This window comes from Geotrypetes seraphini, chromosome 4, assembly GCF_902459505.1.
Source record: "Geotrypetes seraphini chromosome 4, aGeoSer1.1, whole genome shotgun sequence".
NCBI lineage: Eukaryota > Metazoa > Chordata > Amphibia > Gymnophiona > Dermophiidae > Geotrypetes > Geotrypetes seraphini.
Genome location: NC_047087.1, coordinates 308,282,860 through 308,306,559, shown reverse-complemented (window position 1 = coordinate 308,306,559; position 23,700 = coordinate 308,282,860). Strand labels below are relative to the sequence as shown.

The 23,700-nt window shown below is 44.1% G+C and overlaps 1 protein-coding gene across 2 annotated transcripts in view; it reads right to left on the bottom strand.

Annotated features, from left to right (window-relative positions):
* ACSL5 (acyl-CoA synthetase long chain family member 5) overlaps positions 1-23,700 on the bottom strand; it is a 114,340-nt gene that overhangs the window by 17,250 nt on the left and 73,390 nt on the right. For both annotated transcript variants that reach the window (XM_033942336.1, XM_033942335.1), the window contains exons 14-17: positions 21,956-22,051; positions 19,463-19,535; positions 11,169-11,257; positions 10,954-11,070 (exon numbers count right to left, since the gene is read on the bottom strand). In XM_033942336.1, the coding sequence (XP_033798227.1) occupies positions 10,954-11,070; positions 11,169-11,257; positions 19,463-19,535; positions 21,956-22,051 (375 nt within the window). The remainder of the gene's footprint in view (positions 1-10,953; positions 11,071-11,168; positions 11,258-19,462; positions 19,536-21,955; positions 22,052-23,700) is intronic.

Here is a 23,700-nt window from a genome sequence, read left to right as displayed (position 1 = left end):
CTCTTTTAGAAAGCTGTGCGGCAAATGCTCTGATGCCCATTCAATCATTATGGGCATCGGACCATTTACCACATTTGCCTCCACTATTGGGCTTCATAAAAGAGGGGGTTCATATGTTATACTATTTCTTATTTATTTATTTATCAAATCTCTATCTTGTGTTGCCCATAAAATCTAACACCCCCCCCCCCCCATTTACAAAACCACGCAAAATGTTTTTAGTGCTGACCGGCCCACTGAATGCTCTGATGCTCATAGGAACTCCAGAGCATCAGAGCCTCGCACAGCATTCAGCACACCCGCCCGTGCTAAAACCCTCTTGCGTGTTTTCTAAAAGGGGATTAAGCGTGTCACAAATATCCATAAAAACTAAAATCACACACAAGACATTTCTGCTTTGCTGTATTTGAGGGAAACTGATTATCCAAATTAATAAAATAATATTATTCAGACGAACCAAACGCTTGTCCCTCTTGGCTATGATCAAAGAACCACTGGAAGACCTGCAGGAGATTTCATAGTTTTCTCCCACACTTCGAGGGACATTTTTGATATGACGTCCCTCCCCCCAAAAAAGGTCCAGATTTCCAGTGCTAAACATGATCATTTTTGAACCACAAAAAGCGTCTAGCTTTTTGGTTTCAAAACCTGCTCTGTTTTGGACATTTTTAAGCTCGGTGCATCTTTTAAAGTCCAAGGGAAAAATGCACAAAAGCAAGCCATTGGGATGTCTAGGAGGTCAGTGTTCTTAGACTGGCCACACAGATATACCAGCAGAACAGTGAGGCATCACATTCTATGTGAACCTCCACGCACCGTTCTTTTGGATTGATTAGTTCTTCCACGTATCTACTACCATAGGACTATCAGAGACCCCTGAGGAAGACCACCTTGTCGAAACATGGACCGTGTTGGGTCCTACGCTCTCAGCGGACTAGGTCCTGAAGCTTTTTATGTGGATTATCCTGTTTTTATGTGGATTGTTACATTGACTTTTGGAAATTTTATATCTTCAATAAAGTCCATTTCAGGAACATCGTCACTCCGCAGAGGGGTGGGGCTTTTTTTGTTTGTTTCTCTTAGATTTTCTTCTCTGTGGATTTCCCAGGGTCAATCTCTTTGTTTTTGGTTTTAGCCTAGGGGGTACTGCAGTGAACTTCACATAAAAGGGCCCAGGTACACATCACATCATAACCCCCTTCTATTGCATGGTGAGCCCTAGAGCACAAAAAATGCACTGAACCCAACCGTTCACCACTACTACTGCTATTTCTCATTTCTATAGTGCTGAAAGGCATATGCAGCGCTGTACGTATAACATCCCCTGTGCCTCCAACCCCCCTCCCTCTTACCTTGTTTACAATGGCTGGCCGGAGGGATGCCTACTGCCTCTGGGCAGCAGACCTGCCTCTTCAAAATGGCGGCCTTTCCCTCCCTGGAGTAGCCTGGGATGCGCAGAGGAGGGGCTGAAGGCTCTGATTGGCCCAGATGCCTAAGGCACCTCCCATAGGGAGAGAGGGGACATGATTGTGGGACAAAGGGATAAATGGAGCAAGGAAGGGGAGGGGAAGGATCGCATTGGGACATGGGAGGGGCACGAATTTGGGACAAAGGCATGAAGGCAGGGAGGGGGCATGAACATGGGAAACAGAAAAGAGGGAGGAAGGGGGCACTAACTTGGGACATAGGATGGAGGGAATAGAAAGGGAGTATTGTTGGGTGAGAGGGAAAGAGAGGGTGCACATGGGGAAAGGTAGAGATGCTTGGGATATGAAAGGATGAGAGGGAGAAATATTGGATACTAGTCTTATAGCCCGTTACATTAACGGGTGCTAGAATATATGTGTTTGTCTGTCTTTTTTTTTTTCTCTCGCCTTAGCCGCTTTCTGTATTTCTGTCTGTCTTTTTTTTTTTTTTTCCTTGGCTGTCCACTACCACCCCTTGCCTGCTCCCCCTGTCCATTCTCCCTTCCTTTTACCTCCCCTGTGTCCTCCACCACCCCATCACTGCTCACCTTATCCAGCAGAAGCCCTTCTCCCTTTGTTTTACCTCCCCCTGTCCATCATCACCTCCTTCCTGCTCCCCCTGTCCAACAGTAGGCCTGTCTTCATTTTTCTGCCCCCCCTCCCTGTTCATCAGCACCTCTTCCCCTATCCATCAACCCCTTTTCTGCCCCTCCATTTCCGTGTGTTGCAGCATTTCCCTCCCACCCCACTTCCCTGTGCAGTATTTTCCTCCCCCCATACCTTCCTCCTGAACTCCATGCCCTACTTATGTTAAAATGCTTTCCGGGTTTCTGTCCACTAGCACCCCTTGCCTGCTCCCCCTGTCCATTCTCCCTTCCTTTTACCTCCCCTGTGTCCTCCACCACTCCATCACTGCTCACCTTATCCAGCAGAAGCCCTTCTCCCTTTGTTTTACCTCCCCCTGTCCATCATCACCTCCTTCCTGCTCCCCCTGTCCAGCAGTAGGCCTGTCTTCATTTTTCTGCCCCCCTCCCTGTTTATCAGCACCTCTTTCCCTGTCCATCAACCCCTTTTCTGCCCCTCCATTTCCCTCCCACCCCACTTCCCTGTGCAGTATTTTCCTCCCCCCCATACCTTCCTCCTGAACTGCATGCCCTACTTATGTTAAAATGCTTTCCGGGTTTGGCTGCTGTGGCCTGCAGCCGTGACCAGCCGCCGCGGCCATCAGCCGCCACGGCTGACATCCGACTCGGGCGCCGCGGTCGACATCCGCCTCGGGGGGGAGGAGGAAGAGAGAGAGAGAGCTTTGGGCGGCCAGCAGCTGCCGCGGCCGATATCCACCTCGGGCCGCCGACAGCCGCCGCGGCCGACATCCACTTCGGGGGGAGGGAGAGAGAGAGCTTCGCGCGCATGCGCACTCCTATCTGCGGTGCCCTACAGCTCACAGAAAATGGACGCACGCAATCGGAGTGCGCATGCACGTCCTAGCGTTTTATTATATTAGATGGTGGTGGAGAGGGAACAGAGGGACAGATTGAAGGGGATGCAAGGAGGAGGAATGTTGGACACAGTGATGGAGGGAGAGATGTGGCATGGTGCTGGAGAGGGACGATAGAAGGAGAAATGGGCATGGTGCTGGTGGGGAGTGGTGAAAAATTCTGCACATGATCCAAAGGGGGGGGGATGAGAAATGTTGGACGTGGCAGTACAGAGGGTGGGGGAGATGCACCCGGATCTCTCTTGCCACTCCCTTTGAGCAAGGGAGAGAATGAGAGAAAGACAGAGAGAGATGTTGTGTGTATATAAAAAATGAATGGAAAAAATGTATTACAATTAGTACTATTTTTATGGAGGTGGGGTCATGGGAGGAGCTTGAGCAGGTCTGGGGCAGAGCTTGGGTGGTGGTACTCGGTTGATATTTGTTAGACTTAGGGGGTACTTGGCTTGAAGAAGTTGAGAAACACTGATATAGATGCACTGCATTTTTAAAAGTGAGTTTTAAAAATAGTGATTTGGACCTTTTTGTGCAAAAATACATCTGTCAGCCGCTTCATGCCATATTTTGGACGTTTTTCTGTTTCAAAAATGATTCCCTTTTCCGTCAGCAGTCTAAGAAAATTGGATGCAAATCTACAGTTCCTCCGTTGCTGTTCATGTCTAGGCCTCTGGGTGGTGCTGTGAGAGCTGTAATTAGCACTGTTGTGTGGTATATAAATCTTTTCCCTTACTGCTCTTTCTACCCTTCCACCTCAGAGATGGCTTGTACGCTCTTTGGAGTTGGGATCTGCTTGCAAAATACTATAACATCCAAATTATTGCTGCTAGTAACAGTTGTTAGCCTCAATGTCTCTTCCTCCCTGGACAGCACAAAGACTACAGTGCTGATTTTTCTCTTCATTTCTTTCTCCTCAGCAAGTAGTTTAAAAACAGCCCATACCAGAAACCGGTGCAGTAAAGCTTCTCTTTTATTGTGAAGATTTTTCGAGCGATATGCCATTAATATTAGAAATTACATTGCCTGTTGGCCGACCGCGATTCAAATTAAGCTAAAAGCATATACACCAGAGACTGAAATCAGTATATATAAGTATTAGAGAGGCAGCTTATGATCACTATCCCCCGAGGAAGACTAGTTGAGGGTTGAAACGCCCAACAAAGGAGTTGGGAGTTGACGGTGGCAGGATCCACCAAACTTTAAGTTAAGTGGTGTCTTTCATTTAGAATTAGAAGCTTTTTCATAATAAAGTTTTATAATGCTTTTTAAAAGAAAAAGAAAAATATATTTTTTAAAAAGTTAAAGTTAAATTAAAAGATTATAATTAAATAAGGACTACAAGTAATAAAGATTTAATAAGTATTTAGAATTTGGTAGGTGGTGGTGGACATAAATGATTAGAACTATATACAAGACAGGAACTTGGAATGATATACATCATAAGAAGTTCCGAAAACTGATGTCTGTATAATTTATGATATGTCCATCACAAATTTATGTAATCACTCAGAGAGAAAATAAGAAGTATCAAAATTCAGTGGTACCTTGGAATCCGAATGCCCCAGAACTCGAATGTTTTGGAATCCAAACTTTTTTTTGTAGTAAATTTTGCCTCAGAATCCGAACTCTGCTTTGGAATCTGAACACCCTGTACATTGTATGTGTGTGTTTCTGCCCCTAAAATCCAGTGTATTTACTGTTAAAATTTGAGTTTGTGGGACCCAGGAACGGATTAATCCAGTTTCCATTATTTTCAATGGGAAAAATTGTCTTGGAACTCGAACGTTTTGGAACTCGAACGGGGTTCTGGAAAGGATTAAGTTCGGATTCCAAGGCATCACTGTATATAAAACAGTGAATATTTGAATATTAGAAATTAATAAATAATTTATATGTTATTATAACGTTTAAATCAGTTTTTGAAAATGTATTATTATAATTTGCTCCTCTTGATCATCTGAAAACCCCTCTCTCTTTTGCTATAAACACTTTGATATATGGTGTTGATGCTTTAAGGCTTTACTCTGTAGTTTCTTTTTCTACATCGCTAAAATCTGACCTTTCCTTTCTGAGGGCACTGCTAAGACGAGGGTTACCACATGTTAGGCCTGTAAAATCCAGACACGTGGCCCTACCCCCAGGCCTGTCCAGTTCCACCAGCCCCACATTGTTCTGTTCCAGCCCCGCCCCTGAATCTCTTCTCGAGTTCGGAGTCACATTTGGAGGGCCTCCTGACATGCACAGGTATGACGCGATGACATCACATGCATGCATGCGTAGATTCCCTCCAGACGCGGCCCCGAGCTTGAAGCTTTTCAAACCCTGGACAAAGTGCCAGGTTTTGAAAAGTTGTCCATATGCCTGGACAGTCCTCTAAAAAGAGGGCATGTCTGGGTAAATCCGGATGTCTGTTAACCCAAGCTAAGACTCTCATCACCTGTTGCCTAGACTACTGCAACCTGCTTCTCAGTGCCTTCCGAGAACCAATTTTCTCCTCCCTTCAATCTGTTCAGAACTCAGCTGCACGCCTCATATTCCTCCAGGGATCACTATGCGCACATTACCCCTCTCCTTAAGTCACTTTATTGGCTCCCTATCCGTTTTTGCAAACAGTTCAAACTCCTCTTACTGACCTACAAGTACATTCAAACTTCATCCTCTTAGAAAACAGCAAAACCCCAACCTTAACAAACCTAGTAATAAACTCGATCTCATACCCCATACAACCCACGCTAAAACTCCTTAGAATACTGATTGACAGAGGCTGTACCATGCAACCACAAATCAACAAAATAATAAAAACATCATTTGCAACTATGAGAAAGCTAAGACAAGTTCAAAAATTCTTCGACAGAAAACAATTCCAACTCTTGGTACAATCTCTAATGCTAGGCCTAATAGACTACTGCAATATACTATATCTCACCTGCCCAGCGACCGCAATAAAACAACTACAAACAATATAAAACACAGCCCTAAGACTCATCTATCCGCTGAAAAAATACGACCACATCACAGAGGCATACCACGACTCACAATGGCTCCCAATACAAGCAAGAGTACACTTCAAATTCCACTGCCTACTATTTAAAGCTCTAAACGGAGACAGCCCAACCTACTGGAACAATCGACTAACCTCAACCTCAACCAGACACAGGAGAACCCACACACTACTCACACACCCACCTACCAAAAATGTCAAATGAAGAAAAATGTACGACAACCTGCTGGCCACCAGAGCAGCGAAACTGGACAGACAACTCACCAATCTGCTGATTTCGACCACAGACTACAAAATCTTCAAATAAGAAACAAAAACCCTACTCTTAAAACACAACCAGACATGTTCCAAGCTTCACTTGCAATACTATCTACTCCTTAGCAAATTAGAAAATGTTCAAACTATTCCTTATGTATTTTTTTAATATCATGACAATTCTTATGTAATCCACCTTAAACTGCAGGATAATGGCGGAATAGAAATCACTAATGTAATGTAATGTAATTCACTCCACAGCTCCTCAGTATCTCCTCTCATGTCCTTGGGATCTCTGCTCATCGGGTAAGTCCCTCTTATCTGTGCCATTCTGCTCTACAGTCACCTCCTAACTCCATCCCTCCTACTTTGATGCCTGACCCAATACATCAAGCTCTGTCTCTGGCAGTATTCAAATCCATGCTCAAGGCCAACTCCTTTGAAGCTGCTCTCAGTTCCTAACTCCAACCCATCTGCTAGCGCCCATCTGTCTTGCATTCCCTCTATAATTCCCCATCTGAGTAAAGATGCACCATTTTGTCTGGTTTGTCTATCAAAACTGCAGTACATCGTAAGCTCTTTGGAGCAGGGACTGTCTATTCCATGTTTGATGTACAGTGCTGCGTATGCTTAGTAGCGCTCGTACGTGTTGGAACGGGGGAGACCACAGGGGCCATGGCCTTCCCCAAAATTGTCAGTCAGTTATGGCTCTACTCCCCCACCCACCTCCTCCTGGTCGCTGTAATTTTAAATCTTCCGGCAGCCGCCGCGCAGGATGAAGACTTCCGAGACAGGCCTGCTCATTGATGCTGCTTGGCGGCTGCCAGAAGATTTAAAATTACAGCGACCGGGGAAGGTAGGTGGGTGGGTGGGGGAGTCAGGAGCTGGAGAGAGAGGTCATGCCTATGATAACACTATAGAAATAAGAAACACCACTTATTCCTTAAATTTCATAGATAGGTTTTCTGTACTTCTCTGTGCATGTGCAGTATTAGCTTTTGCTAACCACACAGAACTGAGATTTTGTGGTGAAAAAATGGGTTGTTATGTTTTGTTAAATTTGGTTATTGAAAGAAGCGCCTAGTTTCTGGCATTGGAGGAACCAGTTTCATCGTCTATTGTTATTTGAGACTTGGGAGGTTAAGCGTTCGTCTAGGAAAACTCGTCTTTTTATGGAAATTTGGGATCCGTATATTCAAAATCTTTCACCTAAGACAAGAAGTTTAATTCTTAATGATTTACATTGAAGCTATGATTATTTACCTAAAATTCCAGTTCTTTATTTTTATTATTCTTTATTTTTGTCAACTTTCATTTGGATGGGGGGGTTTAGTTTATGGGTTATTTTATTTCTTTAATAAAATGTTTACACATAATAAAGAGGGTAGGGAAGGGAGGAGGAGGGAATTGAGGAATTGAAAAAGGGGGTTCGAGTTTGGGAATGTATTGAGGTTCGTAATGGATAATATGGAAATATATTTTGGAGGAATAATAGAGCTATATTTGACAAATATTTTTATTAATTTAATTGTTATGAGTTTATTATGTATTATATTTTTGTATACTTGCATATTTGTATGATTCCTTCAATAAAATGTTATAAACTAAGTAATACACATTGAAAAGCCATTAAATGAATGGCAGCCAATCTTCTGTTCTCTGAAACCCAGCCTCTCATTAACCAGGAGAACAGGATCAGGCAGAATCATTTTTTACCTGATAAATGAGGACACCAACGAGATCTGTCTGGACTCCCGTGATTATGAGAGGAGACCCTGGAGCACACGCTCCGACTCGTGCTCAATTATTGACTGTGAAGGTGGTGTTCTGAGCTGCAGTCATTGAGCTAAATTGGTCTTTGGGGCTTTGCAAATCCTCTATGGTTTCAAGATGTCTTTAATTAATTAGGTATACTTCTACTGACCTTCTTTCTGTCAAGTTCTTTATTGTTGAGGGTGTTTTAAGTACGTTTCCAACAGACCTGCCAAGTGCTACAGGGACACATTAGACTGGTTCTGGGTTTTTGGTGCTGGTTTAAAATGGCCGAAGCAGAGACTACAAACCCCACAATGCACTGGGATTCAAGTTCAAGAATTAGAGCTAGCTAGTCTTCCTCTAGAGCAGGGGTGTCAAGTCCCTCCTCGAGGACCGCAAAATAGTCGGGTTTTCAGGATTTCCCCAATGAATATGCATGAGATCTATTTGCATGCACTGCTTTCATTGTATGCTAATAGCTCTCATGCATATTCATTGGGGAAATCCTGAAAACCCGACTGGATTGCGGCCCTCGAGGAGAGACTTTGACACCCCTGCTCTAGAGACTGGCGCATTTGGTAATCCTAAATAATATAATCATTGGGTTCAGGGTTGTGCAGCATGCTCCAGCTGTCCTAGATATGTCAGGGTTACCAGATTTTACATATATAAAGTCCGGAATGGGGCGTGGCCATGCGTCCGAGATTCTTGGACACAAAATCTGGTTACCCTATCCAGGTGGTAACTGAATGATGGGTCTCGCCTGTTCCCATCCATGTCCTTATCCTTAATCCAATCCCACGGGGACCCCTTCTAGGCTCGAACCCTTTCCTCCCCCCTTATAATCAGGATTGGCCTAAAATGTCCCTCTGAACGGTGTAATTTGGCATCTGTGTTTCATTCCTAATGCTTGGATTCCCTCTTGGGAATGGGTTATCCAAGGAGTACCCAGAAAAGGTTAACCCCTCTCATAAATAGCTTTTTTCTAATTAACGCAATACTTTATATTTAGCAAACGCTTTCGAGCTCTGACGATCCCATTACAGCGGCTGCCACCGGAGGTAGCATGGAGTTAGCAATGGCTAGGGTTACCAGACGTCTGGATTTCTCCGGACATGTTCTCATTTTGAGGCTGCGTCCGGGGCTCCGATGGCTTTTCAAACCCCGGCACCTTGTCCGGGTTTTGAAAAGCTCGGAACAAATCACTGTCGGGCAGGAGGGGATCCGCCATTCGATGATGTCATGCGTACGTGCATGTGACATCATTGCGTCGCATCTGCGCATTCAAGGATGCACTCCTGCCCAACGAGAGCAGGCAGCAGGGGGTGGGGCTAGGGCGAGTTTGGGGACAGAGATGGGTGGAGGAGGTGGGGCTAGGGGGGAGGCGGGTCTAGGCAGGAGGCGGGTCTATGGAGGTACGGATTTTAGAAACAGAAAATCAGGTAACCCTAGCAATGCCTCAGGATGACAGAAATTCTGTCCCACAGGGCCTGATTCTATAAATAGCACCTACTTTGCCAGGGGCATTAGTTTTTGTAATTAGTTAATTGGTGCTGAATTGAAAGCGCCATTAAAAACTGATTAAAAACAATTTTAACAAGTTTAATTTTCGGGTAGGCGCCTCACTTGGAAGGCACCTACTTGGGCCTACCTGAAAAGTGGGCGTGGTTAGGGGGCGGAATTTGGACATGGAATGAGATAGGTGTCAGTATTTTAGACCAAGCGGTGCCTTATTTGGCCCATAATGTTGAGGGCTGATTTTGTCTCATCTGCTTTTTGTACTCTGCTCTAATGCTGTTTTGTAAATGGTGTGATATCAAACAAATCAAAACAAATTTCCCTGCTTTGTGTAAGGGGGGGCCCAGGGGCTCCGCCCTAGCGTACGACTTCTCAACAGCTCCCAAGTCCCCCACCCACTCCTCCTGGCGGTATAGTTTTAAATCTTCAGCAGCCGCTGTGCAGTGTCCACGAGCAGGCCTGCCCCAGAAGTAGAACGAAGGGTTCCAGGGCAGGCTTGCTGTTTGACGCTACAGTGGCTGCCCAAAGATGTCAAACCATAACACCGGGAGATGGGACAACCGGTGAGCAAAAATTGGCTCTTGTGTCCGACACCTTTGACTAAAGCTACATGTCTGGAAATCTCTATATTCCCTCTGAGTCCAGAAAAGACAGTGGGGGGAAGGGCATTGTAATATCCATTTTATGGCTTAAATCCACACCTCAGGAGGTGGTGTGTTGACAGAGCTGGCATTAGGTAGGTGCAAAGAAGGCAATTGCCCTGAGCCCCAAGTTTACCTGAAGCTGAAGAACATGCAGCCTCCTGGAGGGTTTATGGCCCCAGCATTAACAGGAGCAGTGGACTAGTATGGGGGGTGGACTGCCCCGGGTGCCTTGGTGGGGGGTGCCAGAACCTTTCTGTCCCACCACACCATGCCCCGCTAGCTCCATCCCTCCCCCCTCCCCCGTACCTCTGTAGATCTTTGCTAGGGCGAGCAACTTCTCCTGCTTGTTGCTCGTGCCAGCCTAGTTCCCTTCTGAATCACTTCCGGACCAAGGGGCCAGGAAGTGATGTCAGAGAGAAATCCAAAGCTGGCGCGAGGAGCATCCTGGAGAAAAGCCACTCACTTGGGTGAAGATTAAGAAGTACAGAGGGAAGGGAGAGCACGAGTGTAGAGTGGGGGCACAGAGAGGAGGGCAAGGGGGACTCCTACCCTTACAATGCCACTGCACAGGAGCCAGCTCTGTGGGTGCTTGAACACCCCCAATATTGCACAAACTCCTTGACTGTGTTCAAGGAGAAATCATCTCCATTGGGCTTAGAATCCCCAATAACTCTGAAGAGTTGGCTCCTATGCCAGCATGTTCAACACATGCCCTCTTTGTGCCACTGATTGATAAATTAGTTCTATCCCCAAAATGGTGCAACTGTGGGACCTTGCCTAGGCAATTCAGTAGAGTTTTACTTAACATAAGACACCTACTGGCAGCCACTTCCCAATGTCACCTGTGTGAAGCCATCCGTCCTCGTCCAGAGCCTCTGAAGTTTTCTCTGGGTCCTTCAGGTAACCTTTAAATACATTTGTACCTTTGACGCAGACCTGGAACATGAAAAAAAATAATACTATTATCTTACGCGCCATGGAGACAATGGGTAGAAAGACACAGATACATGTACGCGTCCGCTTGTGCGTGGTACCTCTCCTTCTCCGTTGACAGAGAAATAGTTCATGTCCGACACATCCACAAGTTTGACGATATTGCATGTCAGAGGTGAGCCAACATGTCCTGTGGGGAGGAAGATCCAGAATTAGGAATGATATCGGATTCTCACAATCCCACCTAATGCATGATTCTCTAATGCTTTTTGAATTTTATTAAATCTTAGCTATGAACCTTTTAATATGATCGTGGTTCCTATTCTAAAAACTCTCCTACCACTGGTTCACTTTTCATTTACTGGGTAACAGCTTTCTATTATTAGTATTTTATAAGGTACTAAGGGACCTGTTTGACAAACTGCAGTAAAAAGTGGCCTTAATGTGTCATTCTCACATGCTAAGGCCATTTTTACTGCCGGGGTAACATGGCCCATTTTTCAATTTTCTGTATTACGTACATTACATTACTGTTTTTTATCCTGCAAATACCTTTCAGTTCTAGGCGGTTTACAAAAAAAAAAATTGGTCTCGGTATTCCCAGGGAGCTTACAAACTTGAACAGATAGAATGAGCATACAAGAACTGATGGAGAGCATGAGCAGTGGGATCTGGGGAAGGGTTTATAAGGTTTTAGTTAGCTCATTTGATGAATTTTTTGAAAAGTAATAGTTTTCAGTTCTTTCATTACATTAGGGATTTCTATTCCGCCATTATCTTGCAGTTCAAGGTGGATTACAAAAGAATTATCAAGGAAGTATTACAAAAAGATCTTACCAAAAAGAAATTTGGTCATTTTCAAAGAGAGTAAGAAATGAGTATGGCTATTTGTTTAGGGTAGTTGGCTTTAGTGAGATGCGTTGTTTGATTCTTGTGGTGTTATTTCTCTCCCCTCTCTCTCCCCAATAACGGTCCCCCCTACCCCCTACCTTTACCCCCCCTCCTTAGCCCACCTGAATTTGACGGTACTGTGATACATATAAACTGTTATCTACATCTTATCATAATTTTTCGTTGTTATTTTTTCCAAACAGGTCCTGTCGGACATTACCTACCAAAATGTACATCTTATACTCTTGCTCAGAAAATTGTATTTCTATATTCTTGCTTTCTTAAAGTCTCTGCTCTCTGTATTTCATCTGATTATCTGCATATTGTATTTCGCTGAATGTCTAGCTATCTTGATTGTAAACCACCTAGAAGTCGCAAGATTATGGCGGTATAGAAGAATAAAGTTATTATTATTATTATTATTCTTTTTCAGGGATTTCTTGAAGAGTATGGTCTTTATTTCTTTTCTAAAAGTTTTGTAGCCGTCAGTAGATTGGCGATTTGGTTGTCTAGTTTGGCTGCTTGAGTGGCTTTCCTGAATGTTTGAGTGTTTGAATGCTTGAGTGGCTTTCCTGAATGTTTTGTAGTTGGTCGTCTTGGTCAGTAGCTTGGAGAGGTGGCTTAATAATGGCCCACGTGCAAATTTTCCAACCTAGTTTGTGTGCAGTAAGGGCTCATGTGCTAACCATGCACTACCAACAGTACAACCAAAAGCAATGTCTTTAGTAATTCAAGGATCCTAGTTTTGGGGACTTGCGCCTGTGTGTGATGACATCAAGTTTTATTTAAAATGTGATATACCGCTTCAAATAAATTGTCAAAGCAGTGTACAGTGTTAAGACTATTAAAATTCTGGGGAAGACATCAAATAACAAGACTTTACTGACTTACAAGATACAAATTGGATTGGGGAGAAGTACAATTTATAATAGAAAAGACAGAACGTAAAAGGTCAACACACTGGGAAGGGGATATGTTCTTCCTTCTATATGCGATCTAGCATCTACTTGTCATAGGCATCTTTAAAAAGGAAGGTCTTTAAGTTATTCTTGGATTTGTCCAGTGAAATCTGTTCTCGAAGGAAGGGAATTCCAAATTGTTGGTGCAGTAACCGAGAAGATTTTTTTTCCTGGATGTCATAGAATAAATGCTGCGGGGAGGGGACCACAAGAAGGTTCTGGTTGCTGGATCTTAGGGTTCTGGTTGGGCAGTGTAGGATAAGAAGTCTGTCTATGAATCCTGGAGTATGTGCTAACTTTATTTTGAAGATAAGTAGTGAAATTTTATATGTGATTCAATGATTAACCGGGAGCCGATGTGATTTTATAAGCAGGGGGGGGTGACATGATCAGTTGTTTTTTTTTTGTATTATATATTAATTTTACTGCTGTGTTTAGAATAATTTGAAGGCTTCTTATCCCTTTTTGAGAAATACCCTGATACAGGGAATTACAATAGTCAATTTGAGATATTACCAAAGAAACATAGAAACATAGAAATAGACGGCAGATAAGGGCCCACGGCCCATCTAGTCTGCCCACCTTAATGTCCCTCCCCTACCTTTGCCCTGTGAATAGATCCCATGTGCCGATCCCATTTGGCCTTAAAATCAGGCATGCTGCTGGCCTCAATCACCTGTAGTGGAAGACTATTCCAGCGATCAACCACTCTTTCAGTGAAAAAGAATTTAGTGATAAATTACTATTACTACACTCTTTCAGTGAAAAAGAGTGTAGTAATATATTGAGAGAAGAGGGTTCTAGTTGACTCATGATTTATCTGAACATTCTTAGTTTGTAAAAACTTTTCCTGACCACTGCTCTTATCCGTTGGTGAAAGGATAATTCATCATCGATGATTACTCCAAGAATCTTAGTATTATTAGTGAAATGAAGAGGTGTAGACTTGAGATAGTTGGGGGAAATAAGGGTTTTATTTCTAGTAGGGGAGAAGAGCATTCCATTTGATTTGTCGGGGTTAGAAAAAGCATGTGTGTAGTTAGCCATTTAGTGATCATTTCTAATTTGTTATTAATATTTAGAATATCCTGAGGATTAACTGAATATCTTTGGCATGACTGAATACAGCAAAACCAATTGATTGTGCAATTGTTAGAAGAGGAGAGGTGAAGATATTAAAAAGTAGGGGAGATAGAATGGAACCTAATTTGATTGAATCTGAAGTTGTTAGGTTAGTGTGCACTTTGGATGAACGGCCAGAAAAGAAGGATATAAACCAGTCTAAAGCTGTGTCATTTATTCCAATTGAGAGCAATCACGTCAGACCTGTGCAAATGCCCTCCCCATGTGGCCCCAAGCATGAGAAGAGGTTGAAGAGGGTGGGGCTGGGTGTGAGGCAGGGGCAGAACGTGACGTGACTTGGGCGGGGCTGGATGGAACTGGGTAGGCCAGGGAGTGGGGCTATGGATCTGGATTTTACAACAGTAAAACCTGGTAACCCTACTTGAGGATTATTGCTGATTTCAAAATTTCAGCAACATTTTGCTCCGTGTAATGTTTCCCAATGGTTTCTACCTAAATTCAGCAGAACTCATTGAGTGACACTCTCCAGCCTGTTATTATTGTTCTAGAATAAGGGTTCTCAAACCAGTCCTTAGGACACCCGGCCTAAGACATTCTAGTTTTCAAGATATCTACAGTGAATAGACATGAAATAAATGTGGATGAACCGCTTCCATTGTGTGGGCCTTCCCAAGGAGATGCCTCTGTTGTAGAGCAGGCGATGGGAAGATCTTTTGGGGGGTCACTATCAGTGGCATAGTGAGGGAGGTTGGTGCCCGGGGTGGTGGCACCTGGCATCGCCATGCCCCACCCCCATGTACCTCTTGAAGTGTTTGGAGGAAAATAAAAAGACTCTGTGGAGAGTTGATGAAGATGAGGACTTTATTAAAAGTTCAACTTCGTAATCCACATAAAAACAACAACCCAATCGTCTGAGAGATATGGACCCAACCCGGTCCGTGTTTCGACAATACTGTCTTCCTCAGGGGTCCCAGTGGGTTCTATTAAAAAACTCGTGGATTATGAACAAGTACAAATAAACTTAAACCAGCAATCGAAGTACGCCATGAGAGATCTCTTGAAATGTTCACCTGCTCTAGCAGCATCTTCCATCTGCTGCTTGCACCAGCCTCGGCTCCCTTCTGATGTCAAGTCCTGGTCCTGCCACCAGGAAGTGATGTCAGAAGAGAGCCGAGGCCGGCATGAGCAGCAGAGGGTAGATGCTGCTCATGCCGGCGACTATTCATGCCGGTGAACGTTTAAAGAGGTACACTGGGAGGGCAGAGGAGAGGTGTTAGTGCTCCCCACAAAGATGGCACCTGGGGCGGTCCACCCCCCCACGCCCTCCCCTTACTACGTCACTAGTCACTATGGTGATGGGAGCAGGGGAAACTGCCCAGGTGGGTAGAGATGGTGGAAGCCCAGCCTCAAGAGGTGGGAAAGGTGATACATAAAGGGACTGAGTTTTTTTTTTAGAATTGGAGTCTTTGGTTGACCAGTCCCTGCAGAGCCCCTGAATACTGAGAGGGAAATCCCAGGATAAGGAGGTGAATCCTGTACTGCTGGCCAACTGGCCAAAGTCACCTCTGCAGGAGAGCAGAGAGGAGATCTGAGCTAAGTTCCCCAGCTTGAGGAACTGAAAAGAAGAAGGAGGGTAAGGTAGGAAAGGACACCCAAAGTAGAAGTGGAGGAGCCTCACTCTCAAAAGGGGGTTGACCAGCAGTACCTGAAATCGCTGGTCTGGGATGGGATGGACTTGTTGAGAGTTACCGGGCATGACTTTGCTTCTTCATATACATAAACTGTAAATATTAGACCATGTTCATGAACTGTGGGCAAAATCGAAAGGAGCTATTATATAAACAGGATGGATTCCATCGATAGGATGGCTACTAAAAAGGCTGTGGTCATCATAGAGTAAATGAGGACAGACCTAACGGTCTCAATATGTATACTTTGGAAAAAAGGCAGGAGAGGGAAGATATTTAGTTTTATTTTCCGCCTTTCCCAAGGCGGATCACAATAAGATACAAACATAATCAAAATCGCATACATTTCAACAATATAAAAAAATCATAGCACATACAAATAATATAAAACCCCATTAAAATCATGAAAATCACAAATCACCAGCGCCTCCCCTAGACACATACCAGTTTAGGTCCCATATTTCATCCTACAGAAAAAATGTTTTTATATGATAGAGATGTTTAAATATTTATGTGACATAAAAGCAAATGAGGCAAGACTCTTTCAGATGAAAGGAAACTAGAATGAAGGTGCATAGGATGAAGGTGAAAGGGCATAGACTCTGAAGTAACCTCAAAAAATATTTTTTCCATGGAAAGAGTGGTGAATGTGTGGAAAGGCCTCCCGGTGGAGATGGTGGAGACAAAACGTGTATCTAAATTCATGAAATATTGGAACAAATATGTTGGATCTCTACGGGAAAAGAAGGGATAGCAGATGGCATGGTTAGGCAGACTACAGAGAAATATAAAAATCTAGAAAATGAAGGCAGATCAAGACCATATGACCTATCTACTGTATATCACACATTATGCTTTGGGCATGTCCCAAGGACTGGGTTGAGGACCCCTGTTCTAGAAGAGATCATGGCAAAAGATTGAAAGGGGGTAAACTCAGGATGAAATATAAGAAACCACAGGACGGTGAACGCATGGAACAAGTTTTCAGTAGAGACAAAATTTAGTTTATGAGGGCATAGGATAGGCAAGGGTCTGTGATACGGCAATAGAAACAGAAAATAGGCAAACTCAATGGATCTGTCGTCATGTGTTAAGTTTCTGTTATTTAATTTATTTAACACATCACCGCACTCCTTGCCTGCCCCCCCATTTTATGTTCCCAAAAAAACATATAACAAGTCACTTATCTTGCTGATTTGGCAAGCAGCTGATCAGTAAACACTGACGCTATGGAAATCCAAACAATTCCTCGCCAGCGGTTGCGATTCCTCAAAGTGGGTGTTTCAAAGACGTGAGTGAAATACGTGAAAAGCCAAAAATCAAAAGCCCAACAGTTCCAGTTCCATATTCAAATAAGCCAAATCATCTCCTTCCTCAACATGAAACCATGTTTCACTATTCGCTTTTTTGATATAGCTTTCAATCCTTAACCCTATTAAGTTTAAGTTTATTAGGATTTTTTATATACCGCCTATCAAGGTTTTCTAAGCGGTTTTACAATCAGATACTCAAGCATTTTCCCTGTCTGTCCCGGTGGGCTCACAATCTATCTATCTAACCCTACACCTCTGCCCTCCAACCGAGCCCGCTGATTAACCGTTCCCCTTAACGGCATCCATGACATCCTGTTTGTCTGTCTAGATTGTAAGCTCTTTCAAGCAGGGACTGTTTTCTTATTCTTTGTGACTCTGTGCAGCGCTGCGTACGTCTAGTAACGCTATAGAAATAATTAATAGTAGGAATAGTAGTAATTGAGAATCTCAGGATCTGTGTCTGCATGTATTATTCTGGCTCCATATCAAAGATGTCAATGGCCTAAGTAAAGAGTTCTCCCAGCTGACTTTGTAGGATGGAGCATCCCACAGCCAATCAGGTTTTCAGGATTCCATAATGAATATGCGTGGAGTCAGTCTGAATTCATTGGACACTCAGAATATACTTGCATACTCACTCCCAAATTATGTATAAAGTGCTGCAAATTGACAACCAACACCTCACAATTGAAGCTAAACTACAACTTAAGTTTGTAGACCAGATCATCTCCAAAAATTGGAGCTCGACTCGATTAACAATCGTTAGTCAAATTACAATAAAGAAACAGACTACAGAACAAAAAATGTAAGCCAGAGTTGGCGCTAATTAAAAGATACATGTATTTGCAATTTTATTACTCGCAATTTCGATTATTCATGATTTTTACCATGCTGGCTCCTCCCCCCCCAGATACGGTCTCCTGCTAGAGCTGGTATTAGACATAACTGGGAACCACAAAATCCAGGCTGTGCTTCTTTAGCTTCCAGCTGGCTTAGGTCTTTCTCTCTGACCAGAGGGCAGTTGCCCTAGTTGCACTCCCCTAACATTATTCTTGCCGTGTGTGACTGAAGTATTCTGTTAGCTTGATTTTTCAATGTAGCATTCTGTAGTAATTTGGTTTGTTCAGTTTTCACAATAGTGGAGGGGATATTTGTAAAAGGGAGGGGAAACAAGGGTTTTGTTGATCCTTGCTCTGTATTATTTGTGTTTATAAAATGACAATTGCACATAATATTGTCTCTTTTTATACTTTAATAAAATAAGTTCATTATAAAATCATAACTATTCGAGGCTTGTGCGGGTGGGATCTGACAGTTTGCAGGGGACGGGGACTAAGCTCGCGGCAACGGGATGGGAACGGTGATAACTTTTTTCCCCGTGTCATTCTCTAATGTATACCATCACTAGGCATGATTCTTTATATGGTATGTGCCTTTGCTAGTATCATGGTAAGCACTGGTCTGACTGGCACCAATTTTAACTAATAATAAATAATAACTTTATTTTTTCTATACCGCCACAATCTTGCGACTTCTAGGCAGTTCACAATGAAGAAAAGCTGTACAGTCAGCGAATTACAGTGTCTAAATAGATAAGAGGTCACTGAGCGGTCAGTGATTACAAGGTGCAAATTGGTTAGAAGAAAAATATACATTGGATTACAGTATAAGACTTAACTTTTTACATATTACATTGAAAATGCTCGGACCCCAGCGAGTAGCTGGGTACAATTGTGAAGAGGACATTGTAGCAGACGGAGAATATAGGGTACCTATAATGAGGAAGAAAGAATTTGGGGTGAGGTGTGGTAGCTTTGGTCGTGGGGAGAGAGTCTGGCTAGACAAAGTGGTCTTTAATTCTTTCCGGAAGACGCTGTAGGTCAACCTAGCGACATCAATGAAGTAGCCTAGCCAAGTTTGCTGTCTACCAGCTTGAAACTTGAATGTTCTGTCCAGGAAGGTTCGATATCTGCAGCCTGCAATTTTCGGGTATGCAAAGAGGTTGCGGTTTCTGGTAGATCTAGTGGAGGAGTAGAATTTGAAGTGAGGTAGAAGGTAGTTGGGGGCCATTCCCCAGGTTATTTTGTAGCAAAAGCAGGATAATTTGAACAGAATTCGTGCCTCAATTGGTAACCAGTGTAACAGTCTGTAGAAGGGACTAACGTGATCACTTTTCTTTAGTCCGAATATTAAGCGGACGGACGTGTTTTGAACTATTCTCAATTTAGAGAATGACAGACCCATCCGCACAAGCCTCGAATAGTTATGATTTTATACTGAACTTATTTTATTAAAGTATAAAAAGAGACAATATTCTGTACAATTGTCATTTTATAAACACAATTTTTTTAGGTGCCATATATAGAATCAGGCCCTTAGGGAATAGCCCCTCTTTTGCCCAGTGGCTCTTGCCAAAGTGGAGTATGTCCTGAACTACGGAAAGAAGATTGAGGCTCCTTACCTGCCTTCCATTCGCCAGGTGAGGAGACCGTACACCCAGCAGCACACTCTGTTTGACCATAAGCCTCGAAAATCTGCGTTAGAGAAGAAGGAGTTTAAACTCATTTTCGTGCTTTGAGTTTCAAGTCCTAATAAAAGTGTGTTGACAATCTTAATAAACAAGCAGAGATATAAAAAGCTTTGTAGAGTAAATTGGCACGTGGACATCCTAATCTCTAGGACGTCCAAGTGCCGATAATTGAAACCGCCTTTCTGGATGTCTAGCGAGGTGTCCCAGCCTCTGTGCATCCAGAGCTTGAGATGGGCGTAGTGGAAGCGTGCTATGGACGGGCTTTGGGAATGTATAAGGGTGGGTTAGACATGGACATCTTGCAGTGATAATCAAACATTTTGCAAGATGTCCTGGATGGAACTTAGATGTTTGGAACTAGACCTGTTTTAGAAGCGTCCAAGTGCCACAAAGGTGCCCAAACTGCATGCATCAAAGCAAGATGGCGTCTTCCACCATACAAAAATGAGATCAAAAAGGTATACACCTGGCTCTAGAACAGCAAGATCTGGTATGGGGAAGCCTAGTAGAGCAGCACACAGGTGTGTAGAGTTACCCAATGGGTGGGCTAGTGAACCATAGAGAGGAGGACACAGGCCCATAAGACCCTCTAACCACAACATCTATGATATCAAGTATGAGCCCATCAAAACTTACCCATACCCTACTCTACTGCCATATAGGTGCCACCTGCAGCCATAAGGACCATTGGAGTGGTACACAGATGGGTACAGTAGGTTTGGGGGGGCCTCACCTTTCAGTGAAGTTCACAGCAGTGCCCTCTAAGGTGCCCCACTGCTCTGTTGGGATGTCTATGTGGCCAATCCATTACTATGCTGGCCCCTCCCACGCCCAAATGGTCTGGATTAGGATGTTTTTCTATTTGAAAATGGCCAAAAAAGTTAGACATCCTTAAGGCCAAAACATCCAAATAGGTCTTTTTAAAAATTTGAACATCTTGCAGTTTTGAAAATGCATATTTCTCCACCCCGATATTTGGACGTCTTGCGTGAAACATCCGAAGCCGGACTTACTGTATATATTCGAATATAAGTCAATCTGAATATAAGTCGAGACTCCATTTCCCCCCCAAAAAAGGAGGAAAAATGGTTGACTCAAATATAAGTCGGGCGGCTTAATATCCGTATCCTGCCCTGTCAGGCTCTGCACCCAGTCCCCTTCCCTCCATCCCTCCCCTGTCAGGCACTGCACCAGAACCCTTCCTTCCTCCCCTCCCCTGTAAGGCTCTGCACCTAGCACCTTTCCTTCCTTCCCCTATTAGACTCTGCACTCTTCCTCCCAGGCTCTGCCCTATATCCCCTCCCTCCCTGCCCTATCTTCATACCTCTGCTGATCCATGGTGGAGGTGCAGCGGTTCCTCTGCCGATCAGTAGTGGAGGTGCAGTGGGCAGGAACATAAGAACATAAGCAATGCCTCTGCTGGGTCAGACCTGAGGTCCATCTTGCCCAGCAATCCGCTCACGCGGCGGCCCAACAGGTCCAGGACCTGAGCAGTAATCCTCTATTTATACCCTTCTATTCCCTTTTCCAGCAGGAAATTGTCCAATCCTCTCTTAAATCCCAGTACTGTATTCTGCCCTATAACTTTTCAAACTCCTGCCCCGCTGCTAACCAGCTGCACGATCGAATTTCCTCATCTAAGCGGCACGAGCAGCAGTGCAATTTGGCGCTGCTTCTCTACGCTGAGTGGCTTCCTTACTGGCTCCCGTGAATTCTCATAATGCCTCATTCTACCAAAGCCTAAGAGCCAGCCTCCTCAGTGATGTCACAATGGCTTGACTATCCTATACTTTGTTCACATAAGAACATAAGAATAGCCATACTGGGTCAGGTCAATGGTTCATCTAGCCAAGTATTCTGTTTTCACAGTGACCAATCCAGGTCACAAGTACCTTTCAAAAACCCAAATAGTAGCAACATAGTGGCTTCCCCCATTTCTGTCTCAACAGCAGACTATGGACATTTTCTCCAGAAATTTGTATAGACCTTTTTTGAGGCCAGCTATGCTAATCGCTGTTACCACCTCCTCTGACATGTGTAAAATGGCTGCTCCTCCCACATGTAACCAGTACATACATGTGCATTCATGCATATATTTTAGAAAAAGCTCTGTACTGGCAGTATCAGAAGCAAAACCAGTATCTGAATTTAAGACTACTTGGGCCAAGCAGTGAAGAAACTTTTCAGGGGTAACAAGATGAAGCAGAATATGTGGCTTAAAATTTGTATAAAAATAGATACAGAACATGGCTGTTGATGCTATTATGTGGTCATTTTTTTTTAAAGGAATTTCCTACATAAAACATCTGAATAACTGAATTAATCTAAGCAACAGTTGCTTGTCTCTTGTTAATGACAAAGAACCCCTCTAGAATGTTCCCAGGTGACTTGACAATCTTGTGGTTTAGGTAACGCATTACTTACATGACAACCTAAAGCTGATCTAAGGAATGTCAAGATGGTGGGTGATATGGGAGCAGCTCCGGTGATCATTATTCGCACTCGTCCACCCATTGTGTCCTTTAGAAAAAGAACAGTCATTGGATAAAAGAAAACCTGAAGATGGTATCATAATAAATGCCAGCCGATAAAGACCTGCCCTATAATTACATGATTTACAATTTCATGATTACGTCACAATGGGCCATAGACCTTAGAAGTCCACCCGGTACTGTCCTTAGGTTCCAACTACTGGAGTCGCCGTTGAAGCTGGCTCCAGCCTATCCAAACCATCTCATTTGTGGGATTCAGACCACGATAGTCTGCCCATTCATAGTCTAATTAGAGATCCTCTGTGTTTATCCCACGCTTATGACTTTGTGTCTTTGGGTAGGAACTATCTGTGCGTAAGCGATACACGGATATTTCTTTTTCTTGCTTTAGGTAGATGTGCCGAGACCTAAGTTCAGTGGCGTACCTAGGGTATGTGACACCTAGGGCCCATTGTTTTTTGACACCCCTGCCATCATTTTTTTACACCCCCCACAATATAAAAAAAATATTTTTAGTATTGTTCCCCCAGGTGCAAGTCATGAGGGGGGGGTGTTCCCGGCCTGGGAGTCATGGTCCGGGAACTTCCCTTCTCATGGCCTGGTGCCAAGGCTCTGGGTGGTCCCCGTTATCCTGCATGTTCCCAGCCTTCTCTCCTGTCCGATGGCCATTACCTTCCGTGAAGCTGAAAAAACTACCGGCCTTGGCAGTGATTCAGCTACGTCGTCCGCGACTCCCGTTCCTGCTTTCCGTGTCTGCTTCTGCTGCAATCCACCTGGGCGGAAACAGGAAGTTGCGTCATTGGCAGATGTGGAAAGCAGGAAGGGGAGCCGCGGGGCGACATGGCTGAATCACTGCCGAGGCCGGCAGTTTTTTCAGCTTCACGGAAGGTAAAGGGCCATCGGACAGGAGCGAAGGCTGGGAACATGCTGGGCCACGGGGACTACCCAGAGCCTTGGGACCGGGCCGTGAGAAGGGAAGTTCCTGGACCATGACTCCAAGGCTGAGAACACCCCCGTCATGGCTTGCACCAGGGGCGGACCACTCCCTCCCCTTGATACGTCACTGCCTGAGTTGTAACATTAATTGGTAAACTGCAAGGCAAAGGTCTGAAAAAAGGGCTCAGGGGTTTGACACAGCAGTGGGTATCGTTCACTTTTACTATGAATAAGTTGGCCTTCTGTGAAGACATCATTCTTTCTCCCGTTAGTTCTACTGTTTGGAAGTAGATGCCATTATCAAATGAGAAGTAGTTGATAGGTCAAGTGCCTTCTTTCTTTGCATCTTCCAGGGGGTTATGTAAGTGCAGAGGGATTCTACATCAACATCTGATAACAGTGTTTCTTCTAGTTGGGAACTGATGGTCTAAAGTGGCACAGTCATCTCCAGGCTGCGACTGGAGGACACCTGGAAATGTGTGGATGTTGACGTGATGACATTATATGCACGCATGACTTCATCATGCGCGAAGACGCTCCAGACGAGGCCCTGAGCCACCAGTAGGGAGTGCTGGAGCAGGAGAGGCACGGAGAAGAAGAAAGGCGCCGTCTGACTGCCTACAGGATGCGCCTCTCGCCGCGACTGGGAAGTTGGTGTGAATAATTATTCATCTTTTAAAAAATACCCCTTTTCTTTCTCAAAAGTGAAATAACCAGGGTGGGTGGGTGGGGGGAGGGAAA